This window comes from Pseudorca crassidens, chromosome 3 (genome assembly GCF_039906515.1).
Source record: "Pseudorca crassidens isolate mPseCra1 chromosome 3, mPseCra1.hap1, whole genome shotgun sequence".
NCBI classification, from domain to species: domain Eukaryota; kingdom Metazoa; phylum Chordata; class Mammalia; order Artiodactyla; family Delphinidae; genus Pseudorca; species Pseudorca crassidens.
Window position 1 is genome coordinate 76,955,083 of NC_090298.1, and position 25,960 is coordinate 76,981,042.

Sequence of the window (25,960 nt, forward strand, 5' to 3'; positions counted from 1 at the left end):
GAGTAGCCCCCGCTCGCCACAACTGAAGAAAGCCCGTGCGCAGCAACGAGGACCCAACGCAGCCAAAGATAAAATAAATAAAAATAAATACATTAAAAAAATTTTGTAAAAAGCCAAGCAGCCATTTAGAGAACAAACAAGTTAGACGCTCATTTCACTGGGGCCCATTTTTCTAGCCAAATCCTATGGATTAGAAGCTCAAGTTAAGGAAAGAAAGAATCATAAGAAGTTGTTTAGCAAAAGGTCAAATCCAGTTTTCCTTTCTCACAGACTCTATCCATTTCTTGGATAATTGCCACCTCGTGATATAATCACTGATAATAGCTACCGTTTAGTGGATACCTAGCCTGGCACTCAGCTGGGTACTTTAAGTGTATCATCGCATTGAATCCTCTCAACCACCTTATGAGATCGATATTATTAGCTCCCCCTAACAGATGAGAAAACTGAGGCTTGAAGAAGGGAGGTAATTTTGCCCAAAGTAAATAGCCAGAAGGCTGAGAAGTCAGGGTCCTAACCAACTCCCTTAGCACCCATATCCACCTGCGCTCAGTCACTGGTGTGTCCGTCTCACTTGGCACTCTATAAAATGACAATTAGAGTGGTGTCATGAGCGTTTTAGACTGCTTGCAGACCGTGAAATATTATATCTCTAAGTTTTAGGGACTTAGCTTTACACTTGAAGACACACCATCAAAGCCAAAAATCATGCGTTCTTTTATCTGTGGGATCAAAATTTGTCATGCAGCATCCTGTACCTCCTGCATGTCCTCGGAGCAAGGCAAACTCAGCACCATCATTTGAAAAGTAACTCAGCCAATAACATCATTTCTGTATGTGAGGGTCAAGTGGTATTAGCAAAGAACGCAAATTCTAATTTTAAACCTCATGAAACTATTTCAGAGCTAAAACAATCCACATCTTTTTTAAACAAGCCAAATCACTGAACAAAATTTTGTCTACAAAGCCCAAGTTCACCCACCCACCTGTCATGGCTGCATTCTTCGTGATGCTCTCCCTGGTGGCCTAGAAAAGTTAGCTGCCTTAACTAGTATACTTGGAGGAAGATTCCAGAGTATGGCAGCATCTCATTTTCTTCGTCTAATTTGATGGAAAGTGGTCTCTTACCAAACGGTGAAGGTGAGATCAGGGGAAGGGTGTGAAATATCAGTTTAAAAATAACCACTTCCCATCCATTGAGACAAAGAGGTGTTGAAGGACCCAGTGATTTTTACAACACTGAGCATTAAGGAAAACACTTGAAGCTCCTAAATCCAGGGACTCAACGACTTAAAGAGTGAGAACCAACCCCACTGACATCACAGATCCTTCCTGCAGTCACAGTGTTGCTGGGCCACCCCAGGAAGATGCCCCAGAAACATGAAGACTTTAGTCTGGATGCGATCAAGACTCCTTAGTACTTTGGCTTTCTGGGAGAGAAAATTAAAAATATCTGTGCCCTTTCAAAAAAAATCCAATCAACAAAAAAATAAAGTCAGGAAATCAGGCATCAGGAGTTCAGGTATTTATCTCATGGATTACTCAAGGACTCTAAATTTCTCATACTTTGCTATCTTACTTGTATTTCTTCTTACATACAAACAACGTAGCAAATCCCAAAGAAGATCCTCAGATGGCTTCGGCACAACAGGGTGAGGAATCATTTCCTATTATTTTAGAACAGCTTGATCTAAATGAGTGCATCTTAACAGTTTCCTGACTGTCTCATGGCAGTACCTGAGGTGATAAGCTCTTTCTGTAGGTGTGATGGGGACCTGGGAGAGAACTGGGGTGGGGAGAAGGGAAGAAGTTTAAAAGAAATTGGAAGCCTCCCTTTAAATTTCACTGTATGTATAGAAACTGCCCTCAATTTAAAAAAGTAGAAAATTGCCACCACTGCAAAAATTCACTTGCCATAGTTCCTAATCTGACTCAGCGTTCTGGTTGCCTAGATACGGATGTACACAAAAGTTCCTCCCCGACTGCCACGACTGCCACTGCTGCGGAAGAGCCAGATGAACCTGATGGCCCCCTTGTTGGCTCAGCCAGTGACCAAGAAAAGAAAGCAAGTACTTTTAGATATTCATATTCAAAATAGAATATTTTGCTCAGCTTCTTTAAAGCTTAATGTTGCTTAGAGAGATCTAAGGAGTCCTGGAAGAGCTGCTTTTCTTTTCATTCTCCCACATCTCCTGTTTGTCCTGCTTTGCAAAAGTGACTGATGCCAGCACAAGCTGCAAAGAAAAATGTGTCGATACGTTCATTGCACTGACTTTTAATATGTGGAGATAAAAATTAACAAAAATTTGACAATTATTTTTGTGAAGATTTAAAAGGAAAGATGATAAACTCCAAGTGGAGACATTATCTCTAACATAAAACAGAGAATAGCTAACTAGAATTTTTATTGGTATGGACTTGTCATATCTTTCCCATTAATGAAAAAGAACATTCAAATAAGCAGGGTTTTTAGACCTTGCATTGTAATTCTCAAACACCTGACCAGCAGATGCAGCCTCTTGTGATGGGAAGAGGACTGGAAAGCTAGCACAATGTCAAGGACTGATTTTTGGTATCTATTGGCTGTACCACATATTGGCTGTGTGACTTGGACAATTACTTAAACTCTCCTGTTTCCTCTGTTGTGAAATGGGCTAATTTGGCCTATCAGATAAAGATGTGGAGTTTGAATGAGCCACTAAGATAAAGGACTTGGCAGGTAGGAAGGACATAGTCTGATTATTATCATAATCTATATGATCTTAAGTAAGTTCCGTCTCTGATCCTCAGATTCCTCACCTATAAAAATAATTATCTTAAGTTCTTTCTGTAATAAAGATTTCAGTTACTTAAGGTAACTATTGTTATCCATAAGTTAAAGGTAATGATTCCCACCTTAAAGGGCTGTTTCAAGAATGAAATCACATCATATATGTGAAAGTATTTTATAGTCCGTTAAGCCATGAAGCATTATTATGAAACAGATGAAAACTAATACATGTAAAATGTTCCATAATAATCATAAAGTTGTTTGTGAAACAAATTTGATATAATTATGCTTAGTCTGTAGGAATAGGGGTGGAAGAGCTGACATATTCAGTCAGCAAAAATATAAAAATTTAGTCTTAGATACATCAAAAAATTGCACGAAGAGCAAATAAATATGCCACAATGTTAACAGCTTTTGCTTTAGAATTAACGAGAATTTTTTTTCTGTACCTTTTACTTTTTCTATATTTTTCCAAACTTCCCTGCATTGTCAGGTTTCGCATTTGTTACTTTACACGTATGTAAGTTGTAGGTGTGCTTTTAAGAGGATGCTATTTATAGTCTTCCAAATAAGACTTAAAAATGAACAAAATAAAAATAAAACAGATAAATAAATAAATAAAACAGGCATATCCAATTGCTTCACCTCGGAAGGAGAAAGGAAGACAATAGGCCAGTAACGTAGTGCCCTTGGACACAGTATTCATCACACCCTTTCATTCCACAAGTACTCACAAAGGACTACTAGGTTCCAAACATACAAGGCCAGGGACCAGCCCACAATCTCCCACAGGCCAGACTGTAGCAGCGGAGAGACGAGAAGGAAAGAGCTGCCGTTAAGTAGGTGAGGAGCCCAGGGCACAGTACTGTTCCAGCTGGAATCCAGAGTGAAAACAGGAACCAGGGCAGAGGACCAATCTCATTCTCTAGGGAGTTAGGACGGTTTCCATAACGCGGACACCTGGGTGCCCAGTGTATTAGTAAATCCACTCTCTAAGGGAAGACCTGGCTTCAGAGCATCAGACCCATTGCAAAGCCCACTCAGCACTGGGGAGAGAGGATCTAAAGCACAGTCACAGCGGCTCACTGGCTCCATCTGAGCAACCTCAAGCTTTTTCTGATTCCCACCACGGAGTGGGCTGGTCAGGAGAGCCTGATTATTGTCAGGTGTCCTATATTAGCTTCTTTGATAAGAAACTTACCTTACTTGTTTTCTTTAACTTTTATTGGAGGAGAGGGGTTCCAATTAAGTTTCTTTGGCCCTAAATTAAGAAGCAAAATGTGGTCATTCCTAAGGCATTTGCAAAAGGAATGATTTCTGTAGTGGGTCTTAATATATTCTGCTCATCATTCTAGTATATAATAACGTAAACCAAGAAAAAATATCCCAGAAACATATTTTGCTTAAGTTTTTAACTGAGGTGGAATACAACTCATACTCTCCCTATTGAATCCAATTCAGCGAGAGGCTATTAAAATGAAGGTAAATCTGTCTTGTTTTTTAAACTTAAATAAGAGAACATTAGAGGTTAAAACATTTTCAGCATAAGCAAAATAGTGAGTACATTTGGTAACCTCTTTCCTCCTAGAAATGCTACAAAATTATGAATTTTCATGCAAGTAGAACTTTCTAGTACCATTTTATTGAATTAGTTGTGTTCATACGGCCAACTATGTTTAACACTAGAAGTTATGTATGTAACTGTGCTCTGTATTTTTATTTCTCATTGACTATAAGAATCTGACATCCAGATTTCTTAGAAAACAAAATTATTTGAATAGACTACTTTTCTAGGTTTCGGCTTTGTTTTCAAAAATTAGCTGATTCCCCTCAGAATTCACCATGTCAGGAATAATTCACTCTATGAGGACATCTTTAGTAACTCCGCCAATAATCATTTGCTATTTCATTAAAAAATTATCCAAGAATAATCTATGGCTTTGACTTTTCCTGAAAATTTTTCTTAACTATGATACCAAATCTATGAAATGTAACACTCTAGAATCTTCCCAGAACTTGATTTTGATTTTAGCCTTGAGCAGTACAAATGGGGGTATGTGCAAGATTAACTGGGCTGGTGATCTATGATCTATAGCACATATTTTGTTTTCAGTTAAAACATTATAAGATGGATAAGATTTCCCTGTAAAGTAGCTAATGATACATTTTAAACCCATGATCTTTGTTTTAGGTAAGATTATCTCCAGCCAAAATGTCAACCAAGAATTCTACAGATCTAGTTGAATATGTTGACAAGTAAGTCTGTGAATTACAACAGTTTTAACTATTTACTATACTTGATGATTACGTTAGAAATTAAAGTGCCTGAATGAGATCTTTGAGTTCATCTAAACTAGTTCTCTGCTTTCAGAAGGACTGCATTAAAACATCTCAAGAAGACGAACCTCTCTCTTATTCCTCTCTGATTAACAGAACAAGCCAATTTTACTGTTTCCTCTTTAAGTAACCGCCATAGGTTCCTATAGATTTATGAATAACACAACATAGGCAATGAATGACATACGACAAGATCGGATATAGTTAACTGTGACTTTCAAAATAAATCAAATAAATATGTTAACATTTCATGATAAAAACTCAGGAAATTTTGAAATATATTAAACTAATCATCAGAACGTTTTTGTTTCTGCTATTTACAGTGTCACACCTGGAGCTCATCCAGGGAAGGTCTACAAAAGGGGGAGAGCTCCGGGGACTTGGAAATATAGCATACAATTGATAACATGCACACTGTCCAAAAGATCCTAGAATTCCAATTTGTAAAGGAAGGATACAGGGCAAGGCATATTAGTTTGAGTTTCTATTTGAGTATGTCAGAGGGGGATTCGGTCTGATGTGCGCATTAATGTTCTCAGGGCACTTGGGAGTTAGTCTCAGGCTTTCCAGTAATTTTCTGCATGACTTCACGCAGTCCCATATGTCTCTGGGCTTGTTCTCTCATTTGCCAGATGAAGAGGCTGAACTAGAAACTCTCTAAGACCCACTCACTGTATCTTTAAAATAATTCTGATTCTAAAATATACATCATGACCACAGTGAAAAAAATTGACCAAACAAAGAAAATGATTCAACATGAAAAGAAAATGGATTTTCATTTTTTAAATTACTTTTAACAATGAAGATGACAAAGTTTTAAAAATCACTAATATTACAGTATGTTCACAATTAAGAATTTCCCTGTTCCTTAGCCAGCTGAACTTAAGGCATTCCAAAAAGTTCAACCACAGTATTTCAGCCCCTCTTTTCATGCTACCCATGATTTGTATTTGCTTATGTGACAATGAGGCTGTAATTTAGAGAATGGAACCAAACAAGGGGAAAGGTTTTTTTTTGTTTTTGTTTTTTTTTGCGGTACGTGGGCCTCTCACTGTTGTGGCCTCTCCCGTTGCGGAGCACAGGCTCAGTGGCCATGGCTCACGAGCCTAACCGCTCTGCGGCATGTGGGATCTTCCCAGACCGGGGCACGAACCCGCGTCCCCTGCATCGGCAGGCGGACTCTCAACCACTGCGCCACCAGGGAAGCCTGAAAGATTTTTTTAATGTTTAGAAATGAGACATTTGGATCGATGGCATTTTTTCTTAGTTAAGTACAATGAATGTGGTATGCACAAAAATAATTATTATAAAGATGTATTGGCTAACCTTGCCATCCAAGGAGAACACAAAGACCTATTCCCACCTGACTCTCCACATGACAAACAAAATAGAAATAGTTCTTCTGATCTGTCAAATTCCAGTATGAACCCAAGTGGATTTCTTTAGCTCAGGATGGTGACTTACATCATAGGAAATGAGAGAAAATTCCTGGAAGATGGCAACAAGCTTAAAACGAAATCCAAGGAAATTTTTGCCATTTCTTGGATTCCAGAGAAACTAAAATTAAGACAAAGGGGAAGAAGTAGTCTATAGTTCAGAGCAAAAGCATGATGACCCCAACATTCATTTCCGCCGTGATCCCTCCCACATCCCTTCTCTTTTTGTCCAAGTCATATATCTAAGAACTTTCTATGTACTGCCTAAGATGGCTGGTTTTCCTTTGGTCTCACTCCTCTAATCTCCCAGAGCAGGCTGCAAACTCCCTAAAGGCAGGGACTCTCTGTCCTTAATGCTTTCTGATACCCCTACAGTAGCCTATCATGATGCATTGAATATCAATTCCTAAGGAACTGTAGTTGACAGATTTAATGGAGAATAATGGTGGAGCAATTGAATCTTTAGGGCTCTGCTTAGAGCAGCAGACTCCTGGGTAGCTGATTAACTGGAAAAGCAAAATGGCATTCGGGCATTTCAATCATCAGTGCAGATATTTTGAATTGACATATCGAATCCAACAAAATAAACATAAAAAACAATAATTTTAAAAATAACTTCTTCCTCACAGTCATAGTATGTATCGAATGGCAACAAATGTATTGATATGCAAGTGGGGTACTCACACAAGTAAAAGTCATTATCGATTCATTAAACAGCCTGAATGTATGTTGCATACTCTCAGAGGTTCTGCCTTATAAATCTATGTGGGCATACTTATAGGCAATACTAAAAACAAATAATAAAAACAACTGAAAAGAGTAAAAATTCAGCAACAAAAGAGATGATGCCTAGTCTATGAACAAGGTTTGTCTAGAGATGAGCACATTAAAAAGAAAGGCAGACTGAGCACGTACAGGGCCCTTCTCAGCCTCAGGCAGCTGGAGCATCACCCACACTTGCTAAATGTTAGGTCATATTAATAATCCATGCAGCAGGGGCAGGCAGAATGCTTGCAATCATTTCTAGGACAATTATGGTGACATTATATTAAAGGCAGTAAATAATTCTGATTTCCACATGTGTTTATAGATTCACAATGAACAGATGTCTGCTGAGTTCATGACGGTGTAGTCAATGCTCACTTAAGCTTAATTAAGCAGAAAAGCGCCAGAGGCTTTTTCTTTTTCTTCTTTTTCTTCTGCTGGTAGAAGGAGCATGGCATGGAGGCTAGGCACCTAGGTCCACTCTTGAATCTGCCTGTAATCAGCTATGTGACCTTGAGAAAACTAAAATGTCTTTGCTTCTCCAGGCAATCTCTGCCTCCTCTATAAAATGGGGTGGGGTTTTAGGTGCCTGAGTCCCAAGGGCTGTCTCTGTTCAAGGTAAGACCCAGAATTCATTTCCAGAATGCAGATCAGAGCCACCACTACTTTCTATTTCTCAACTCTGCCCACAGTTTAAACTCATAAACACTCTTTTATGTAATAAAGTAAGTGGTTAAGATTTAAGAACATATGTTATTCCCGCACAGGATTTCATATGGTGTAGAAAACAAATACTGCCCATAAATTACTTTTTATTCTCCTTCAGTTGATTCTCCTGAAAAAAATAAGTTTCTCACCACCGAATCAAATAATTTCTAAGGTCTCTTCCCTCCCTTAGATTCTTTGGTCTTCAAAAACTGGTTATAACCATTTATTCACTTAGCAAATATTTATTGACAATCTACGACATGCCAGGCACTATGCCAGGCACTTGGAGGGTTTTCAGTGAACAAAACAAAGACCCTGTCCTCATGGAGCTTTTGTTCTAGTAAGAGGAGGAGATACACATTGTTAGGTGGTCTGGCCAGGGTAGAGTTCATTGAGAAGTTAGCATTTGAGCAAAAACCAGGAGATGAGAAAGTGGGCCATGGGGACATACAGGGGAAAGCTAAGTTTCTAAGGCAGGAACACTCCTGTGGTGAGGCAGAAACAACACAGGGACAAAAAGGACTGGAATAAAAAGGAGGGAAGTATAAACCCGAACTGTAATGCTATCTAGGCCAAGAAAATGAAATTGTTTTGTACTGAAGAGTTGTCCAGGCTGGGCTACAGCCAATATACATCTCAGGAATTCTCTCAGGAGTACATTTTGGGAAGATGCGGGTCTGGCTGACAGCCAAAGAATAGTATGCAAAATTTGGATGTATAAAACTATCAGTGAGTCAAACGGGCAAAATAATAAATTAGTAATGATCTCTACTTGTAAGTAGAATAGGGCATTCAGGGTCTGGGAAGTATTCATTTTCAAGGTTTCTGTCTTAGTACCGTGGCAGCCATTTTATTATACTGTGATGCATTGCTTTTGTTGCTACATGAAGACACATATTTCACATTAGAGTACACAGGAAAGAAGACCAAACACTGTTGGTTGAGCTTTTTATGGGATAGGTCGTGTTAGGTTGGAGATCTCTTGGGTTTTATTTTGCAGTATCGTATCCATCTTCAAGGGCAACTAGCTTCCAGGTGAGAAAGCTCAAAATAGTCTGCATAGCTTATAAAAAAAGATACATGGGGCACTCTGGGATGTTAGCAAGTTACTTATTACCTAACAGACCCCCTCCCACCCTGCACAGTACTCTAGCCCCACTGACCGCATTCAGCGTTAACGTTTCCAGCTCTTACTCCGTGTTAATCATCTCATTTAATCCTCACAATAACCCTAAGAGGTGGAGAGTGTCACTATTTTAAAGATGAAGTCACTGGGGTTCACAGAGAAGTCAAATACTTGCCCAAGGTCACACAGTGCAATGACAGACCGAGATTCTAACACAGAAATCTGTGTCTACGTTATTCCAAAGCCTATTTTCTTAACCACTCGCTACCCACACCCCCTGCCAGCTATCTTCTCAACACACACACATAGAGCCTGGGACATCGTCACCTCCAGCCCATCCCTCGCAGCATGGAAGGTGTGAAGGCAGCCATATCTGATCTTCCTCCATGGGTGTCCCTGTGTGGGATGTAGGCAGCCTGGGAGGCACTACCATCAGCCACAGTGCAGTCTTTTACTCTCTCTCTGGCATCATCTCACTGTGCTGGGGGTGGACACAGCTACAGGAACTGGGCATTACCCACAGCACTCCCATATCAGTCCAGGCAGGAGCTGCCCACATGAAGCTTAGTTCCTCCTACCCCAGGAGGGACTGAATTCTTCCCACACCTGAGAGTTTCTGCTCAAGTGTGAGAACTGTGCCGAGGTGAGGCCGAGGCTAGTCTCAGTTCACTAGAGCAGAGAGGGAGCCCCTCCAACCTCTGGGCCACGAAGAGGACACTTAGTGCTCCACGGAGAGATGTGAGCCAAGCAAAGGTAACTGGGGTGAAAAATTACATGATGTTGGAAGCAAGTTTTATATATATATATATATATATAAAACTTTTATATATATATTTTATATATATATATAAAACTTTTATATATATATATGTATATATATATGTAAATGCAGAGGAATATATTTATATATACAAGCAAGTTTTATATATATATATAAAACTTTTATATATATATTTTATATATATATATAAAACTTTTATATATATATATGTGTATATATATATGTAAATGCAGAGGAATATATTTATATATACAAGTTATATATAACATTATATATAAACATATGCATCTTGAATACATATTTATATATGCAGAGGAATATACATGTGTAAATATATATGCCAGTTATATGTATATAACTTTATACCTATAAATATATATACCTTGAATATATATTTATATTTATATAAATATATGCAGAGGAATCAATATATCTTATCTCTCTGAGAAAAATTCAAATATAACAGGCAGAACTACTAACTGGTCTAAACAAATGTGCTGTGGTGTAGGGAAAAAGAGTCAAGGGGGCAGGTTGAAATGTTTCCCAGCTGGATTACTGATCACATTTAAGCTTTAGTTTCCACCTAAATTGAGAAAAATTTTACTTATGCCAAGGACAAGTTGTGGGGATGAAATGAAATCATGTTTATGAAAGTGCTATGTTGACTATAAGCATCATGGAGAGATAAAACAGTAATAATAATAGATTCCTTACATTTCTCTTGGGCTAGAAGCTCCCCTCAAATAATTTACCATTTGTATTAGTTTCCTAGGGCTGCCACAATACAGTAACTCAAACTGGGTGGCTTCAAACAGTATTATCTCACAATCCTGGAGGTTAGAAGTCTGAAATCAAGGTGTCTGCAGGTTGATTCCTTCTGAGGGCTCTGGGGAGAACATGTCCCATTGGTCTCTCTTAGCTTCTGGTGACAGCCAGCAGGCCTGGTGTTCCTTGATTTGTAACTGCCTCGCTCCAGTCTCTGCCTCCACCTTCACGTGGTCTCCTCCTTGTGTCTCTGCCATCACACAGCCATCTTCTTACAAGGATATCAGTCATACTGGATTAGGGGCCCACCAACCCCGTAAGACCTCAGTAGGTATGACTAATCACATCCGCAATGACCTCTAAGGTCACATTCTGTGGTACGGGGTTGGGGGGGGGTTAGGACGTCAACATATCTTTTTGTGGGGACACAATTCAGCCCATGGCACCATCTAATCATTACTAATAATTAGAACAAGAACACACGTACGTGACCCTTGTAGACATTACAAAGCACTTCAGATACATTATGTAAATTGAAAACCTTCAGCCAAATAAGTAGGGCAGGAGTCATCTCCACAGGACAAATAAGGAGCTCGCTTCTGGACAGCTTAATACGGGTTAAGGGTACTAAGTGGCAGAGGCAGAGCTCGAGCCCCCAGTCTTCCAACTCCAAGTAGAATGTTCTTTCCCCTGGAGACTCACATAAATAACTCTCAGAGCCCAACATTAGCAAGGTAATATAGGTAAGCATCTCAAGAGCCCTAGAAAATGCTCTAAGAACTCCAAACACCCTCAAAACAACTTGCTGCTGCCATTTACATGTTGCCCCTGTGTCACCCGGGTGTCCACCGAGCCCCCATTCACACAAGGACTCAGGAACACCTGCCAACCCGAATGCCTCTACCAGAAAGCCAATCACAATAGGTACATTACTAATTCTGTAATTGTATTGAAAATGTTACTGAACACGGGGAGTTTGCCTCACATATTACATAACTTGCCTCTGGAAAAGATCCACAGCCAGTCTCTTCTCGGCCAGGTCATTATTTGGAGTCCTTCCCTTTCCTAGCTCCTCCACGAAGACCCCATGCTGACCCAGCCCCGCTGGGCTGCTTCTTCCTGTTATGTGTTATTTAAAACAGGAGATGCCTCCCTCACCCACCTACAGCATTCAGCCCTGTGTAAAACTCAGCAATGGAGGCTTCTAGAGTCACCAAAACCATCTGCCAGGGTAATGCTTAGGAACAAGCAATGGAGAAACAATAGAAAAGACATTTTCAGTTCCACCCCTCTACGCACACACTCACAGATTATTTTTGTGAGGCAGCAAAATATTCTCTGAAATGCCACTTTCTAATTTTTTTTTTTTTTTTTGCAGGACTCTGTGCACTGAGAATGTAACTAGTCATAGAATAAATCTCACGGAAATGAAAATTCTCTTCAGTTATGCCCTTTCGTGTTCTAGAAAGGGGCTTAAATTTTCAAATTTTTGTCTCTTGAATATTACAGGTTGCCGAAATGGTTATTAAAATCTAAGTAAATTTAGTGCTCTAGTCGCAAGAACAGAACGGGCAGAGAAGTGAGAGTTACTATGTACCAATGCATCTGCCAGCAACAGCACAGCTGGTGTAAGTCACATTGAGTTGCAGAGAAATAGAACTCAGAGTTTGTGGAAAATCTGTTCAGATTCAGTTGTCAGCTACATAATCAATGATTTATATAAAGTCCAAATATCCCTCTGAAAAGGCCCCCTAGGAATACTTCCTCCTGTGGTTAGTAACTCCATCTGCACGAGTCTGGAATATTCGTTATATCTTTCTTTCACAGTTAAATTTAGATATATAAGTCCCACTGCTATGATATGCTAATAAAGCAGTGAATTTTTTAAATTCATGGTAGCCACATCTCGCTACTAATGAAAAGCCTCAGTTTTTAAACTTGTGGATGATCTGATGTTTTGAACAACAGTATTACTAGGAATCTCTCTTAGAAGACTGAGAATGTTCGTGTGTTGAATGTTATTCCAGTCACTGATTTAGAAAAGTCAATTGGAAACTAATATTCTCTTTCCTTACAGCAAAAATAGGAAACATATATATAAGCTCTATCTTCATCCTGTAGGAATCATGCAAATAGAACTAAACAGAGCATGATTTGTTGCTTCATTAAGCATCATTAATAAACAGCAACAATAATACTCCAATATTAAATCTCAGACATGAAAAGACATTTCAAAAAGGAACATTCTCCACTTAAATATAAAATAACTTTTAAAAATAAATGTTAAGAGCTAAAAGAAAATAAGTAACTACAGTCCATCATTTATGTGCCATTTAATGCCCCATGGTTGCAGGCAAATACATTCACATAGCGCTAGGTGCTGCCCTGCAAGGCTTCCTTCCATGTGCCAAAGAGCAACAACATTGAGGCCAACTCTGAAGGCAGGACCACAGGCTGGCATCTGAGCAGAGGTGGCAGCCCTGTTCCACTGGCCCATCTACTGGCTTAGGTCTGTTTCCTCAGACCTTTCTGGATACAATGCTCTTTCTGAATACAATCCTGATACCAGCCAACAACACACCCGAAGACTGAGTGCACATAGGCCCCGTGTGAGCCTGGACGGCAGTGCAGGTCTCACTGGTCTCACTGCTCCCTACCACCTGCTTCTACATGTGATCTCAGAACTTAACAGCCATATGGCAAAGTGGACCCATGACCTCTGTCTAAAATGAATGAACAGAAATATTTGGTTGGTAAGTGGTGGAACCTGTATTCTACCCTTGGTCTACCTTGCCTTCTAACTTGCCAAGCTGCCTCTGAATATCTGCATGATTTGAAATCTCAGAGTCCACATTTCACACCTCAGCACCTCATTATATGTTCTTTACCTTTATGCCTTCAAGACTGGTCATGACTCATATGACCAGTCTTAAATAAATCAGTGATGTTTAGTCCTAAGAATATATTAGATTCATCTAAGTCCTTATTTAAAATACATATTCTTGTTCTTCCCCTCACCCCCAAAATTATGATTTAGTAAGTCTATAGTTGTGCCACGGAATCTGCATTTTAGCGACTTCCCTCCCTTCTCCACCCCCATGATACTAATGCAAGTTTCTTCACAAGAAACACTGAATCAGACTAAGTTACTGGAGGGACAGGACCTTTATACATTGTACATGGACTAGAGTAGACATTTAGTAAATATTTACTGATCCATTTCTATTTCAACTGACATTTTCATTGGTAAGTTACTAGTTACAGATACAGTGCTTTCAGCTACCCATGAAAACTCCAACCAAAACGGCTTAAATGTAAGGTCATTCATTAGTTCACATTAAAAATCTAGGATTTGGTTAATTTGGAGGCTTAACAACATCATCAAACACCCAGGTGTTTTCTATCCTTCTTCCCAGCCATCCTCTTTCCCCTCATGATCACAGGTAGCTTCAGCAGTTCCAGGAATCACACACAGACATGACTACATCCAGCAAAAAAGAGAGAAGTTTCTCCTTGGGTATGTCTTCTTAAAGGCAAAGCAACCTTACCCAAAATCCCCACAGTAGGTTTCCCTTTGCATCTCATTGGCCAGTATTGCTTCACGTGCTCCTACCTAAACCAACTGCATCTCAGCCCAGAAGAATGGGACCACCATGGTTAGCTTGCGCCCCACCCCACCCTGAAGGACATGGGGGACAGGAGGACGTACCGAGTCAGGCAGAAGCAGGGATGGCTATTAAGAAGTTAACCAACTGTGTCTGCCACAATGAGAACACCTAAGAGAGAACAAATTCTAAACTTGGAGAGGAATTCAGCGTGATTTACAAAGGTCTGTACAGAACAAATGAAGACCTCTCTCACCGGCAAATCCAGGCCGCAGATTGTCTGGAGTCCAGAAAGAAGCAACAGCTCAAGGAAAACAATGAGTAAATCTGCAATCCACTGCTAGGCTACGTGTCACCATCAGCAGGGCCTGACATCCTCTTCCCTTCTGCCTGTGACTCATACATCCCATCCAGGGTAGCACTGTCAGCATGCTGGGGTTTGAGAAAAATGGATTTTATATATATGAGGCTCCATTTGGTAGTTTTCCAGAAGAACATTTTTGAGCCAAATGAGTGGTGGATGGAATCTTACTACTGAAACACTTAGCTAAGCCATCTCTGTTCCTCAGATGTGCAGGTGATAGGAAAGATGAGTCTCACCCAGGCTGAAGCTATTTTATACTGCTCGAGAAAGGAAACTGAAAACTTTCAGCCTCTAACAACTTGGAGCTTTGTGGAACCATTTTTTCCTCCAATTTTCTAACAACTGAGACTTAAGGAAACAGTCCAGCTACAGCAATCAGTCAGTCAACAAATATTTATTGACCACCTGCTATGTGTCAGGCACTCTTCTCAGTGTTGGGGAAACCGTGGAGAACAAGTTAGATAAAGTGCCTGCCTGCAGGGAACTTTCATTCTAGTGATGAAGGGCAGAAAATAAACACAAACAAGTAAATATGATGATTTTAGGTAATGACAAATGTTATGGAGAAGGTGAAATGGGGTATTATGATAGAAAGTGACTGAGTGGAAGGTTTGCCTGAGGAGGGGATATTGAAGTTGATACTTAAAGAATGGGAAGCAGGCAGCCATGAAGAGACTGCACTCTAAGCAGAAGGAACAGCAGATCCCGAGGCTCTGAGCTAGGAACTGCTTGGCGTGTTTGAGGAGCAGAAAGACATTAGTCTGTGTAGGGAAGAGTGGGAGGAAATGAGGCTGGAAAGGAGAGCCAGGATTTTATTTCCGGAGAATGGAGGAGCCATCAGAGGGTTTTCAGTAGGCAAGTTCTATCTTCACACTTTTAGAAAGATGACTCTAGCTGTTGTGTGGAAGATGCACTCTTTGTTAGGAGGCGAAAGTGGAGGGGATAACGGCGGCCAGGACCGAGAAGAGAAGAAAGAACTATGGAAAGAGAAGCTTTGAAGGCTGAGGACACTTCTGTTTGTCATTTCTGCTGTCACTCTATTAGGCCACATCAGGAGCGTTAATCAAAGTGTGTCTTCTGCTTCTGCTTATTATCTCGTAGAATGACAGGAATATATGGGAGTAAAGGTTAACATTTGATTTTGGAGTCAGACAGACGTGAGTTTTGAATTCTGACTCTTGGCATCTCCAAGTTGTGTGACCGCTCCTTCTTCTGTCTGGTAAATTTTCTCAATCTTCTCTCCTAAATCACTAATTCATTCTTCAGGTATTTCTTGTGTCATAGCTATCCCATCTTTTATGTTTCTTTATTTCAACTATTATATTTTTCATGCCTAATATTTCTACTTGTTTATGTTTTCTAGTTGTTTTCGTTTTGCTAATATCTTCCCATAGCTTCCCTTTTAATACCTTTATTAGCTCTTTAAAAAACTTCTCATTGCATATATTTCAGTAATTCTCTTTTGTAGGAATTGATAATCCAATAGATTGTTTGTTGGCTAATTTGCTTTTAAAAAGACTGTGCTCCTCAAATATCCTGATATTTTGGCCTGTGAGTTCATCTTTCCCTGAAGATTTCAGTCAGAGCCTGGTCGCCAATGAAGTGTTGTCAGCTCCAATGAGCTTGAGAGATGGGGTGTGGATAAGCCCCAGACACAGTAAAACCGTAGTCAGCCACTCCCCATCCTACAGAATAACCTCTCCTGTCAGGTCTTCTCCTTTTGCTCCTCGGGAAGAAGCAACACTAGAAGAGCAGTTGCTTTCCCACCCCTGGGACATGTGGATGTAGTGAGATCTTATAGTTTTTGGAAAATGTTTTGGCTTTGTCTTTTTTCAGAGCCAATCTAGGATAATCAATTATTATAGGAAAAGAAGCTCTTAGCAAGATTTCTAGAGATCCAGAAACTTTTTTCCTCTTAATACTAAGAGTATTTTATTGGGGTATAATTACTATGTCCTAAAATATACAAAGTATGTATCTGGATGGATTTTGACAAATATAATCAATTATTAACAACCACCCAAATCAAAATATAAAACATGCTAGAAGCATTTTGATATTCTTGAGAAGCCAGTCAGATGACTGTGACAGTGTGGTGGTTTTTAAATGACCACAAATTCTCTGACACTCCATTTTTCAAGAAGTGGAGACTAACTCCCCTTGCTTTGAATATAGGCACAACTTAGTGACTTGCTTCTAGGGAATGGACTAAAGCAAAAGTTATGGGGTATGACTTCAAGATTAGGTCACAAAAATAAGCAAAGTAAATTAAATAAAGAAAAAGACACAACAAAAGTAACTTGTTCTCCAAGAAGTTCATCTGTGAAGGGAAGGAGTAATTTGCTAATGCCAGTAGGAGCTATTGGGATTTTCCATGTTTCTTTGCCCGAATACTAAATAGCCCTAGTCTTTGTATTTTCCTTTTCTAATTTATTTTTTTACTTTTTGTTGACCTTCTGACTCTTTTGTTAATCTTTGCCTTTGAGCTATTATTTCTTCCAGCAATTGGAAAGCAGCTCTCTCCTCAGTATAGAATCATCAGGCATGAAATTTATGTGGCTCCAACTTGGCTTGTTAGAATAGCAGGTAAAATGTAGAACAATTCCTGCTTGGGAAACAGGAAAAATACATGATACAAGATCAGGGCATAAGGCAGATCCAGTTCTCAGATGAGACATAAACCGAGATACTAACTACACAGGGTTTAAAGTCCTAACAGACAGACTTCTCATAGGGGAGAAAATATAGGATTTTATATATATGGATTTTATATATACAGGAGTAGGAGTGCGGATGCAAGATCTGGTTCTGGCTCGTCCAGTTCATCCTTGTAACACCCGCGGTGTTGTTTCCTTTTCCGGACCAGGGGTCATTCTTTTCTTCCTGCCATTCCAAACACCCAGAGAAGTCAGCTAGAAGACAGACTGAACAACCAGGGTCGCACCATAGCTTTCCTCCTTCAACAAGCTTTCCACATCAAGGAGGATATCTCTGCCTGTCTTCAGGGGACGCATGGCTTTCAAAAGGAGGAGTCACTTGCCAGGAAGCTTCTGGAAAACCACATCCAGACCATCACCAGCATCGTCAAAAAACTCAGCCAGAACATTGAGGTAGTTCTTTATTTCCCATATGTTGGCATCGTTGCTTGACAAAGTTTATCAAGCACCAGTGTCATTTTTCAACTAGAGAAATGAGTCACTATTACTGAAGTTTAAATGATTTTAGTTTAGTTGCCTCAGAGGGAAATAGTCAATATTTCAACTTCTCATTTCTGCCAAAAAGTAGAAGGAAATTCTACGTTCAGAAAATGTTTGTTGAATGTCTCTGTGACAGAAAAGGCAACTGTCTAACATTAAATGTCAGACATTGTGCTAAGGTGCTTATTTTCATCTTAATCTCCAAGATTCTATTAATATAATCATTTCAAACAGAGGTCTTCATTAGGCAGTGGGGATGCTAGTTCATAGGCCCATCACACTCTGACCCCATCTCCTACCCCTTTCTCCTTCACTCTGGCCACACTGGGCTCCCAGCTCTTCTTAGAACACCCCAAACACGCTCAGGCTTCAGGGCCTTTGCACTTGCTGTGTATTCTGGGTGGATCATCTTCCCCTAGATGCTTCTATAAAGTATTCTTCATTCCTTCAGTCCCTGCTCAAAAATCATCATATCAGAGGGTGGTTCCTTGACATGCCATAAAATACCCCCTCCTCACCCCAACAGTCACAACCTCCCTTAAACCCTACATTATTTTTATCTATAGCACTTATCGCAAATGACCATGGTCTTTATTTGTTTAGTGTGTTTCCCTTCTAAAATATAATCTCTGTGAGGACAGGGACTTCATTTTGTTCACTGCTAAATCCCACATCAAACTGATGACAGTGTATGAGAGGCAGTCAGCAATCTGTAAATATTTCTTGAACAGATAAATGAATGAATGAATGACATTTAAGGTGCTAAAGGAAAAATAGAGCTTCTGATCAAAAAATGAAATGCTTGGGTTAAACCAAGACAAGTAGATTCTTATTACAGGTCTTTCAGAGTTTTTAAAGTACTAATGAGCATTATGACTCTGGGGTAGCAACTTTCAGGCAAAAGTTCCAGAGAATACAGTTGAAAAATCTGGCCCAAAACGTGTGGAATTGTGAGAATTGACAACAGTGCCCTCACACAATAATGTCCTTTTCTCCTATCAGATAGAATAGTGGATTAGACAAAAAAACAAAAACCATGAGATTGACCCAGCAATGACTTACTCATGACTATACATTTAAGGCTAAGGATATTTGTCAATTTATTTTCTATCTGTAGACCCCATAATGCCATACTGCATTTGAGGGACTGTGGAAAGTCAAAAAATCTTGGTGAGCTTTTAAAAGGCACTTTTTTGGTATTTAGCACATATTGAATTGACAGCAGGACCTAAAGAGTCAATGTTACTTCTCAAAGTGGTCAAAGGTGTTTCCAGGCATAATGAACTTTCATGAAAGTGACAAGAGACACATGGCTCAGTGCCTCTGAGATGATGAGAAAATCAGGTACAGCACCAGGACTAAAATAAGATCCTAATTTAGGAGTCAAAACTTCTTGGTAATTGAAAAGAGAACAGCATTCTCAGAAATATCAAAATGCTTCTAGAATGTTCTATATTTTGATTTCAGTGTTTGTTACATAGTTGATTATATTTGTCAAAATCCATCCAGAGATATACTTTGATTTATATATTTTAATACATATTAATTATACCCCAATAAAATACTATTAGCTTTAAGGGGAAGAAAGTTTCCAGATACCTGAAATCTTGCTAAGAGCTTCTTTTCCTATAATAACTACCTTAGATTAGCTCTGAAAAAAGACAAAGCCAAAGCATTTTCCAAATACCATAAAAATCTCAAAATATTTGCAATCCTGTTAAGGAGTTGGCATATATAGGGAAAATGACAAGGACTGGTCTGATTGTGCAGAAAACGGAATTAGGAAGTATTTAAAGACTATAGATATGAAGTTAAAACATTATGAAGAAGAAAGTATTAAACTACCATTAGTAAATAACTAAGACTATAAAGTAATAAGCATTTATAGAGAAATGGATGCTATCCAAGTATTTTTTAAAAACCTAAACTCTTTAATCAGATCAGCCCATTTGTAAATTAGCCAACAAGTTAGATCCAAGTGTGAGCAGAAGCTTGACTTGGGTTTTTAAAAGAAATGAAAAAAAGATGTTTTTGTTTAATCAACAATAATTGTAGCAGTTAAGTTTCTTGTTCCTTTTTATTTTTTATTTTTTTTAATTAATTTTTGTTGGAGTATAGTTGCTTTACAATGTTGTGTTAAGTTGCTTGTTCCTTTTTAAATCAAAATATTTATTTTTTAAGCTGGCAGCTAATTAAAGTTTGAAAATTAATTTATTTTTAATTCAGGAAAAGAGCATTTCATGTACAACATTGCTTAATTGCATTTTTTTTCCTCCAACTTATAAAAGCAATACTTGTTCACTGTAATTATTTGGAAGTTTAGGAAACAATTTTAAAACCTAGGAAAGAGTTCTCACAATTTCACCACCAAACGGCATTCTCTACAAATACCTAGATGCATCTCCCTCTGGTCATTCCAGGCATTCCCTTTAGGAAGCTGAGACTACATTTGTAAGCACAATTTTTAATATAAAATTATATCATAAACCCTTTCGTATGTCATTAAAAGCTCTTTGCATGGTGTGTACATCATGGTTTGCTTAATTATTCTCCTAATATTGAAATATCGCTGTGCATAAATGTGTCCACATTTGGATTATTCCTATTGTATATGTTCTTGGAAATGGAATTAGCAGGATAAGAACACTATAAAAGCTCTTTACACATATTGCCACATTGGTCTAGTTACACTTCCATTAGCCTTATATGAGAGTGTTTTCACTGCACCTATCCCAGCATTGAGATTTATTGTTTTAATTATTGCTAATTTGATGAGATAGAAATGAGATCTTTCCCTTTTTTTCACTTTTTAAAAGTGACTATAACAATTTACATTTTCTCTGTCAATAATCTATCTAATGTCTTTTGCCAATTTGTATTTTTGGATTTTAGTGCTTTTTAGTTTTTATTTATGAGTTTTTTTTATTAAGAAAAATAAGCAGTGGGATTTCTCTGGTGGCACAGTTGTTAAGAATCTGCCTGCCAATGCAGGGGACATGGGATCAAGCCCTGGTCTGGGAAGATCCCACATGCCGCAGAGCAACTAAGCCCATGTGCCACAACTACTGAGCCTGCGCTCTAGAGCCTGTGCTCTGCAACAAGAGAAGTCACCGCAACAAGAAGCCCGTGCACCTCAACAAAGGTAGCCCCCCACTCACTACAACTAGAGAAAGCCCGTGCACAGCAACAAAGACCCAATGTAGCCAAAAATAAATAAATAAATTTATTTTAAAAAAAGAATAATAAGCAGTGATGCTTTGGTAAATATTTAACAATCAGCAATCAGTTTTTTTTCTGAGGGATAAAATACCTGGTTTATAGTGTTTACCTATTTCCATGGTGTAAATACTCTCACTATGATTGATTTAGAAAACCAACTGATGTTACTAAACACAAAGATGGGAAGAGATGTACATGCACAATCGGCTCTCAAGGACAGGTGTATAAATGATTGCAACACACCATTGAAACCCTTGGCAGCAACATTTATTATAAATGTTTTTCCAGTTGGTTGTTTATATCTTAATTATATTTATATTGTTTTTTACAAGTTTTAGATAAAGTTAAATGTTCCAATATTTTGGTTTGTGACTTCCCTCATTACTTTCAAGAATAGAAATTTCCTTAAGAAATTTCAAAGATGAAATAATCTCCTCTATTATCTGTTAGTTTTATGGCTTCACTTTTTTAATATTCTAAATCTATTTTTTTCTAAAATCTATATTCATGTATGGTGTAAGGTAAGGATCTAAACTGACTGTTTTCTGAATAAGTAACCAAAAATCTCAACAGCATTTGTGAAATTCCTTCCCCAGGGATTTTGAGTCTCATATACAGCATATTTCTTTCTTACATTTACAAAGATCTTCATTAAATTACAATGATTGATTTAGCTATACACAGCTATTTAGCTATACTCAGTTACTTATCCTCGTTTTTACAAAATGCTTTACTATTTAATAGGGCAAGTTCCTTTTTATCACTATTCCTTACAAAACAAAGCAAAACAACACCTACTGTTATGGTCTGAACATTTGTGTCCCCATTCAAAACTCATATGTGAAATCCTACTGCCCAATGTGATGGTATCAGGAGGGCTTAGGGAGGTATTTGGGTCATGAGACTGGAGTCCTCATAAATGGGATTACTGCCTTCATAAAAGAGATCTCACAGAGCTCCCTGGCTCCTTCCACTATGTGAAGATGCAGCAAGAAGTGAGCAGTCTGCAGCCCAGAAGGCGGCTCTCCCCGGAACCCAATCATGCGGGCACCCCGATCTTGCACTTCCAGCCTCCAGAATAGTGAGAAATAAATCTCTGTTGTTTATAAGCTGCTCAGTCTGTGGTATTTTTTCACAGTGGCCCGAACGAACTAAAACACCTATAGGCATGCAAAAGCAAACAAACAAGCTAAAACAAAAAACAAAAACACCTCTAGCCAGTGTTCTTGACACTTTTATGTCTCCAGTTAAAGCTATATTTGTTCTTGGATTGTCTCAATCTGCCAGTTTACAAATGGGCAAGATTCTGTATATAGTCTTTGAAATTTCTATAGTTCATTTCCTATAAAATTCCTTCTTTTCCTCCAAAAATTCATAATCACAAATTTAACATTGTTCAGGCCTTGGTAAAATATAGCAATTAACCTTTAATGTTTCAGTAAATCAAAAAGTTGGTTGTGTTTTCCTATCCTCTAAACGGTTTTCTGAGTAAACATAAATTAATTTTTATGTCTTTATTTTGAAATGTGTTTGAATGTCAAGCAAGATATAAATTTTTTCTATAGACAAGCAAAATTTTTTAATTTTTATGTATGAGTGCCAAAAATTAAAACCCACTGTTTGGGGGAACACCGACCTGGTGGTATAGGACAGTCAGCTTCATTGCAGAACACCAAGACATAACGAAGGCATGACAAAGGATACTCGGCAAAATCTGAACACACTCAAGCCATACATTTCTCATGTTCTCTAAAAAATCTAAAACAATAAATGTTTTTCACTCCATGTATGTGAAACAGTTTGATTCAGATTTGCTTGTGTTAATTGTATTAGCTTCATTGTGGTTCTGATTCAATCTGTAAAGGGCCTTGCTTGATGCCGTATGAAAGGTTCCTTCTTCTAAACTGTACCACCAATTCTGAAAGAGGTTTTTGTGAAAAGCTTTTATGTCGATGATGGCCATGGCCATAATAACACAATAAATATGTTTTGTTTGGCCCATATGGTGTCTGTAAAAGAATTTAAATAAGATGTCAATATTTTAAAATGAGAAACTTAACATAAAATCTGGATTTCTGGCTTCTGTTGAGACATCGTTGAACCATCATGCCCACCTGGCAACAATCGGCAGGACTCAACGCCATCACTATCTCCCTCAAATAAAGCAAAGATGGCTTCTCTCCGATACAGGACCCTCTCACTCACTTACACTATCAGCCTAACTAGGAAATGCACCCAATTTTGTAACCTCTACTTTAAATGATATTTTCTTATCATGTCTGATGGGAAATTAATGGGAATTTTAACTCAAATATTGCAGATGTTGGAGGAACAAATAAAAGCTCGAGACGTGGCAGCCACAGGAATTAATTTTGCAGTACAGGACCTAAACACCAAACACCTTCAAGGAGTTGGAGATCTTCGAGGAAGAGTAGCCAGGTGAGAAGAAGCGTGTTAACTAATGCTTAGTGGTCAGTTGCTGGCCACTGAGTTCTCATCCCTAAACAAGTCCCATATTGTAGAAAACAAGATACTGCCTTTAAGCTAAATGATGAGAAAGTGTATCATGAAATTTGAAAGTGTATCATGAAATTTGAAAGCTTCATGCTCCCTGTGAGATCCAAAGGTTCTATAAAGGACCTCTCATACAGAATGCCCCGTTTGGTTTCATCTGCAAATGACAAGTATTGTCTTTACAGCCCTCAGCTGTCCAAATGCCAACATCTATACAAAGACATACCCTTGAAACCACACACAAGATCCCCAGATGTATCAAATCTAGTGATTAAAACATTTAAAATATACAATAATTACATATAGAAGCCTAGCAAAAGGGATTTAATGGTCAAGTGAATAAAATTTTAAATGATATCCTTTGTATGAGACTTGTAAGTTGGAAGAATTCATGGTGTACAGTTCAGCAAAAATTTGTAGGCATTGACAATGGCAGGACCACTCTGGTTGACACATGAAAGATGACTTGTGAGTGGCTGAGCGTGGACACCTTTCCACCTTTACATCTTCTGCCAGCACCTCTCTCCTCTCTCCTGAAATACCCCCACCTTCATCTCATTAATCTGCTCTCAAGTGTTAATGACCAATAATTATTATTAATGACCAATAATAATTAGGTGATTAACACCTAAGACAAACCTCTTCTAGTTTATCCGTCCATTCAATTCAACAACAACGACAAAAAAAGTATTAAACACTTCTATATGCCAGGCAGTGTGCTAATATTCAGGGTTTCAGCAACATGGTCCCTTTCCTGTAAATTCAAAGTCTACCTGGGAAAACATAGATCAATGAGGTGACCACTATAATGAAAGCCTGGGGTGCTATGGGAATATCCAAATCAGATGGGGGCATAAAGATGGCTTCCTGGAGGAGGTGACACTTGACATGAATTTTGAAAGGTTTGTAGCAGTTAACTAGACAGGGAAGGAAAGGAAAGACACTTCACATAGGAGGCAAGATATGTGCAAAAGAACTGAGGGGTAAATGACTGTGACATGTTCAGGGGCTACCTGTGAGAAGAGTATTTTAGTTATGTTATTTTGGATTTGCACTTAGGGAGAGATGGGAGATTGGGAGATGAAGCTAGAGAAATGGTCCAGAGTTGGGTGATGAGGATCTTTGGCCAAGGTAAAAAGTTTAAACTTTATGTAGAAAGTTATAAATAGCCATGGGAAGATTTTAAGTAAGGGGATGACATTTAGTGACCTTCTAGTAGTAGCCAAACTGGTGGGGTACAGAAAGAAGGCATGAAGATGAAAGGAAGCTATTGTAGCAATCAAGGTGAGAAATGTCTAAACGAAAGCACTGGCCGTGCAAGTCCAGAGCACGTAACAGACATTCAGAAAACAGAATCTACAGGATTAGTACATATGTGTGTGTGTATGTGTGTATACACAAACATAAACATACATACGTATATACATATATAATTATATATTATATGTATACATATTTTAAAATATATAAAATTGTATATTTTATTCTATAATATTTGATACATGGAAAAGAATCTTTATAATATTTGGGTAAGCTATGAAGCAAGATAATAAAACAAACCCCAGCAAACCCATCACCCTACTTAGATGTGCCATGATTTTACAAAGAAGATAAACACCAAAAATCTCTTGAATGGAATTTGGAATTTGGTTCAACTTGGTGCTGATGACACTTCAACTAGTTTTTTTTCTGCAAACCACTTAAGACCCTACTATTTCATTCTTGTAAATCCTCTCTTACGTACAAGACAAAGTCACAAACAGATTCAGATGAAGCCAAGAGATGAATGGAATAATATCAAGGAAAAGATGTGCAACTATTTTTGTTCTGCTCCAGTTTCTTTTTTTTGTTTCCTTTTTACAAAATGTTGTATGTATTTAAGGTGTACACGATGATTTGATATACATATACATACTAAAATGATTACTATAGTCAAGCTAATTAGCATATCTTCTCCTCACAGAGTTACCTTTATGTGTGTGTGATGAGAGCACCTGAAATCTACTCTCTTAGCATATTTCCATTCTTCAATACAGCATTATTCACTGTAGTCATCACACGGTGCATTAGGTCTCTAGACTTATGCAGCCTACAGAACGGCCACTTTGTGCCCCTGATCGACGTCTCCCCATTTCCCCCACCTCCTCACCCCTAATAACCACTGTTCTCCTCTCTGTTTCTATGTATTTGACTTTTTTAGGTTCCACATATAAATGAAATGATGCAGTTTTTTCCTCCTGTGTCTGGCTTTTTTCACTGAGCATAATGTCCTCCAGGTTCATCCATGTTGTTGCAAATGGCAATGTCTCCTTTTCTGAGGCTGAAAATTTCAGAGAGAGAGAGTGTGTGTGTGTGTGTGTGTGTGTGTGTGTG

The 25,960-nt window shown here is 38.5% G+C and overlaps 1 protein-coding gene across 1 annotated transcript in view; it reads left to right on the top strand.

Annotated features, from left to right (window-relative positions):
• The window catches only part of FAM81B (family with sequence similarity 81 member B), a 66,979-nt gene that overhangs the window by 15,736 nt on the left and 25,283 nt on the right, over window positions 1-25,960 (top strand). The window contains exons 4-7 of the mRNA XM_067730219.1: window positions 1,953-2,065; window positions 4,962-5,026; window positions 17,524-17,767; window positions 23,394-23,512. Coding sequence (XP_067586320.1) covers window positions 1,953-2,065; window positions 4,962-5,026; window positions 17,524-17,767; window positions 23,394-23,512 — 541 coding nt within the window. The remainder of the gene's footprint in view (window positions 1-1,952; window positions 2,066-4,961; window positions 5,027-17,523; window positions 17,768-23,393; window positions 23,513-25,960) is intronic.